This window comes from Pundamilia nyererei, unplaced genomic scaffold (assembly GCF_000239375.1).
Source record: "Pundamilia nyererei isolate P.nyererei 1_Seehausen unplaced genomic scaffold, PunNye1.0 scaffold00115, whole genome shotgun sequence".
Classification (NCBI taxonomy): Eukaryota; Metazoa; Chordata; class Actinopteri; order Cichliformes; family Cichlidae; genus Pundamilia; species Pundamilia nyererei.
The window spans coordinates 1,576,329-1,580,448 of NW_005187516.1; the positions used below are offsets into that span (position 1 = coordinate 1,576,329).

The 4,120-nt window shown below is 39.6% G+C and overlaps 1 protein-coding gene across 1 annotated transcript in view; it reads right to left on the bottom strand.

The window, feature by feature from the left end:
* Positions 1 to 368: 368 nt before the first annotated feature.
* The window catches only part of yme1l1b (YME1-like 1b), a 7,583-nt gene continuing 3,831 nt past the window's right edge, over positions 369 to 4,120 (bottom strand). The window contains exons 10-18 of the mRNA XM_005741969.1: positions 3,919 to 4,051; positions 3,667 to 3,729; positions 3,363 to 3,475; positions 3,121 to 3,276; positions 2,833 to 2,984; positions 2,594 to 2,720; positions 2,368 to 2,441; positions 2,192 to 2,278; positions 369 to 2,081 (exon numbers count right to left, since the gene is read on the bottom strand). Of these exons, the coding sequence (XP_005742026.1) occupies positions 1,938 to 2,081; positions 2,192 to 2,278; positions 2,368 to 2,441; positions 2,594 to 2,720; positions 2,833 to 2,984; positions 3,121 to 3,276; positions 3,363 to 3,475; positions 3,667 to 3,729; positions 3,919 to 4,051 (1,049 nt within the window). The 3' untranslated portion in view covers positions 369 to 1,937. The remainder of the gene's footprint in view (positions 2,082 to 2,191; positions 2,279 to 2,367; positions 2,442 to 2,593; positions 2,721 to 2,832; positions 2,985 to 3,120; positions 3,277 to 3,362; positions 3,476 to 3,666; positions 3,730 to 3,918; positions 4,052 to 4,120) is intronic.

Here is a 4,120-nt window from a genome sequence, read left to right on the forward strand (position 1 = left end):
ATATATATATATATATAAAAAAAGGACTATTGTTTAAAATATAGCAAACCTGTGCGCTCATGCTAAGATACTTTCAGTGTGTTTTCACACACTGAAAGTATCTATATCGATCTATCTATCTCTCTCTATACATCTATATATATTTATTGTTCATCTCTAATATTGTAGGCTCTTTATCTAACAATACAAAACACCTTGAGGCAACTGAGGTCATGACCTGGTGCTACATAAACAAACAGATTTGAATTGAACTGAATAAAGATTTAATAATTGCTGAGATTTTGGGGGGTGTTTAGTTGTGTCACTTATTACAAGGATGTATATACAGTGTTGTTTTATGTGCATTTTAAAATAAATAAAGTCACCTGTACACACTTAAGTCTTTATTTGGGTTCCTTTTCCTTTACACTGAGGAGAGATGTACAGCAGAGAGCCATTCAGTGTACACAGCATAAAAGCTTCACTATACATCTATATACAATGTTCCCCTTACACCCCTTATATATACACAGATAAGTTACTCACTAAAAGGCGAACAAACAGAATATACTGTGGCAAACTGGAAAAAAAAATAAAAATCAAACATCAAGATGCACAACATGCTGAAATCAGCGTTCTAAATATGGATTACATACACATTTGGAGAAAGACATTCACTGCTTTGACGTAGATTTGTACAGACAATCTGTGCTGGTAAGTGTTTGATTTGGAGTCATCTTACAATTAAATGAAATTCATTTTCCCCTCACATCTTCTTTCACACCTGGAGAAAAGTACCACAAAACATTTAGCATTGTTTGTCCACTGTGCTATGGAGATTTGTTTACTAAGCAGTCCAGTATGCAGGACCAGACACGGGCTAGAAGCCTTTCGACAGTTAAGCGATGAGAACGGGGACTGAAGCACAATACTGACAGCTGGCCTTTTAGCCTCTCAGAATAACTGCAGAGTCTTTATTTCACAATTTGCATGTACAAGAGAAACTACTATGTCACTGATGAGGCTTCCAAAAGCCAATCTCAAACTTTTTAAATAAATTATGGCATTATTTTTATTTCAGAACTAAAAGCCTTCCGATCCCAAAGCTGTATTGCTACACCAAACACAGCCACTTTACGTCACGTGCTTTTCTGAAGCTGAGGGGCAGTTTTTCTTCCATTTGTACGCTTGAAAGAAAATTAAGGGCACAAAGAGTGCACACGAACATTTTAAATATCCACGCTTAGCCAAGGTGCTGAGCCATTGTAGTTCAACTTTATCCTACTTCGGAAGAAAAAAAAAATTATATAGTAACCTTCAAAAGAAAGCAGCAGGGGAGTAAGATACACTGGAAACACACCTCACAAATATCAGATATGAACACAAACACATGAAGAGAACTGAAACATGAGTAGAGATTCACATATATTCTGGACGCTGTATCAACAATGACCTCTTTGGGTTGATAATATATGTGGCGTTTCCAATTGACCAGAAGTGAATCTGTCTGTCTGGCTAAAGATTAATATGGTGATACAGCTGAGTTATGAGGAACCCTAAAAGAAATTCAGATGCTGTTATGTTAGCAGTATATATTTACATTCATGTTTTGTTTCCTCCCACCAAGCAATAAAATGACCTGAGCAAAATTTTTAATATTAAACATTTAGTCATTCAACCTTTAATCCCATACAGTGAGCCAGTACTGCTGCTTACATGTGAACACGGGGCACTCATGTTTATGCTTTAAATAACAGCACTACTTATCTGGGGATAGTGATGGGAGTCTGTGAAGGTGAGACAGCATGAAGGGATGGGATTTTCCCCACAGGAACACTTGTAAAGTGACATTATAAATGCAGGCCTCTGAGTCCATCCTTCCTTTTTCTATCAGTTGACCTCTTAAAATCTACCTCCTCCTCCGCCTGTGCCCAGAGATATTTGGGTACTCTCAGGGTTCATCTGGTCTCCAGGGTTTTGCCCTCCAGGACCAGCTGAATCTCTTTGGCATCTAGTGTCTCGTACATGAGCAGAGCATCTGCCAGGTTCTTGTGCTCTTTAGCATGAGACTTCAGCAGGGCTTTGGCACGCTCATATGACTCCTGGAGAGAGGAAGAGAAAAGATGTCAGAGAACATAAACAAAATGTAATTTTCTTTTTAAAGAACAGGAGCAGAGTTAGTTTTTAACATTATATAACAGATCACACAGACCTTGAGTAACACTCTGATTTCTTGCTCCACAGCTGCTTGTGTCTCTGGGCTTTGTGCTGCCAGATCAGTGTAGGTCATTATACCCAGCTAAGAGACACACAGGCAAAGGGGATGCTTGAAAAAAATGAATGTAAGGACAAAGTCTTTCACTTTGTGCTGCTTTTAAGCAAATATACCTTTTCACACATTCCATATCTGGTTACCATCATCTTAGCAATCCTGGTGGCACTATCAAAGTCGCTTGATGCTCCTGAAGAACAAGAAATGACTCATTCAATCCTACATCATAAATCATTAATTCCACCTTATCCTGCAACTTTCTTCACCTAAGAATCAGTGTGTTTGTACAATCTACCCTCCCAGTTCACTCACTCTCTGGTCACTTCAAGGACATTTTCTTACCAGTTGTGATGTAATCATGGCCAAATATGATTTCCTCAGCTACACGCCCGCCCATGCTGACATCCATCTGGGCCAGAAGTTGAGAGCGAGTCTCGCTCCACCTGTCATTCTCTGGAAGCATGGAGACCTTCAAAGAAGCATTGAAGGTGAAGTTGAGGATGTAGAAGATAAAGTTTTAACCAGGCATTCAAGTTTAAAGTTATGTAGTGAGAGTATGAACCAGCTCCAGCTTTCCTTACATGTCCCAGACTGGGGCCTCTGGGCATGATGGTAGCCTTGTTGATTGGCATCGCATCTTTGGTATAGAAAGCTACAATTGCATGGCCTGATTCGTGGTACGCCGTGATGCGCTTGTTCTTATCATCTATCTCTGCACTCCTTCTCTCTGGGCCTTGAGGAAAAACAAAGAAAAGACCACTGTTCACAGTGCTTGTTCAAAGGGGATCATCTGACTTTCGTGATGTTTGCTGTTATCGTAGCCTCTTTACTTTCGATGATGTACATCTTTACACCAAACTATCACTCACCCATGAGGATTTTGTCTTTAGCAAACTCCAGCTCCTTCATAGTGACCATGTCTTTGCCATCAACCACTGCCTTTAGGGCAGCCTGGTTCACCAGATTTTCAAGGTCAGCACCAGAGAAGCCCACGGTGCCTCGGGCAATAATATTGGCCTCGATAGCTGCAGAAATAACAAACAACATCCATGTGGTTATGAAAGGGCATTATAATGAACCTATTCCTCATTAGCAGATTCTAATTTCTCACTTGGATCCACTTTGATCTTCTTTAGGTACCAGTTGAGAATTTCTGTGCGTCCTTTCACATCTGGTTTGGGCACAGTCACTTGCATGTCAAAACGCCCTGGGCGAATCAGGGCACTGCAAGGGTACGTCAGTTGGTTAAAAAGAGATGATAAAGTGCAAGCATATAACTTGAAACACAGCCCGGAGGGTTTAGCTCTTTTTTGTTTGCATTGCCAATTACAACTGATAGAATGAAGACTGTAAACTTTGACATTTCTAAAATATGAGCAGTGATATTTTCGCTGGGAATAAGAGGCAAAACATACTTATCTAAAGCCTCCGGGAAGTTGGTTGCCCCGATGATGATCACCCCTTCATTTGGTTTAAACCTACAAAATAAGATTTCAAAAATTTAAATGACTCATTTAAACCTCAAAAAATATACAGTACCATCATTATGCCACCCAAATCAATCATACTGTTTGTAATAACACACAACATTTAGCTTTTTGAGAAATTATTTTAGTCGACTTGCTTCCTGAACATTCATAAATGTGAGTTTTGATTTTACAGATTACCCATCCATCTCAGCAAGAAGCTGGTTGATCGTCTGTCTGGAGTAAGGGTGCATAGGAGATTCTATCCTTTTCCCACCCACGCTGTCCAGTTCATCGATGAAAATCACACAGGGAGCGTTGGCTTTGGCCTCCCCTTAAGAAAAGCAGTCACCCAAAAACAAACATATCAAGCAATCAACTTTAAACTCTAAATTAACTAATA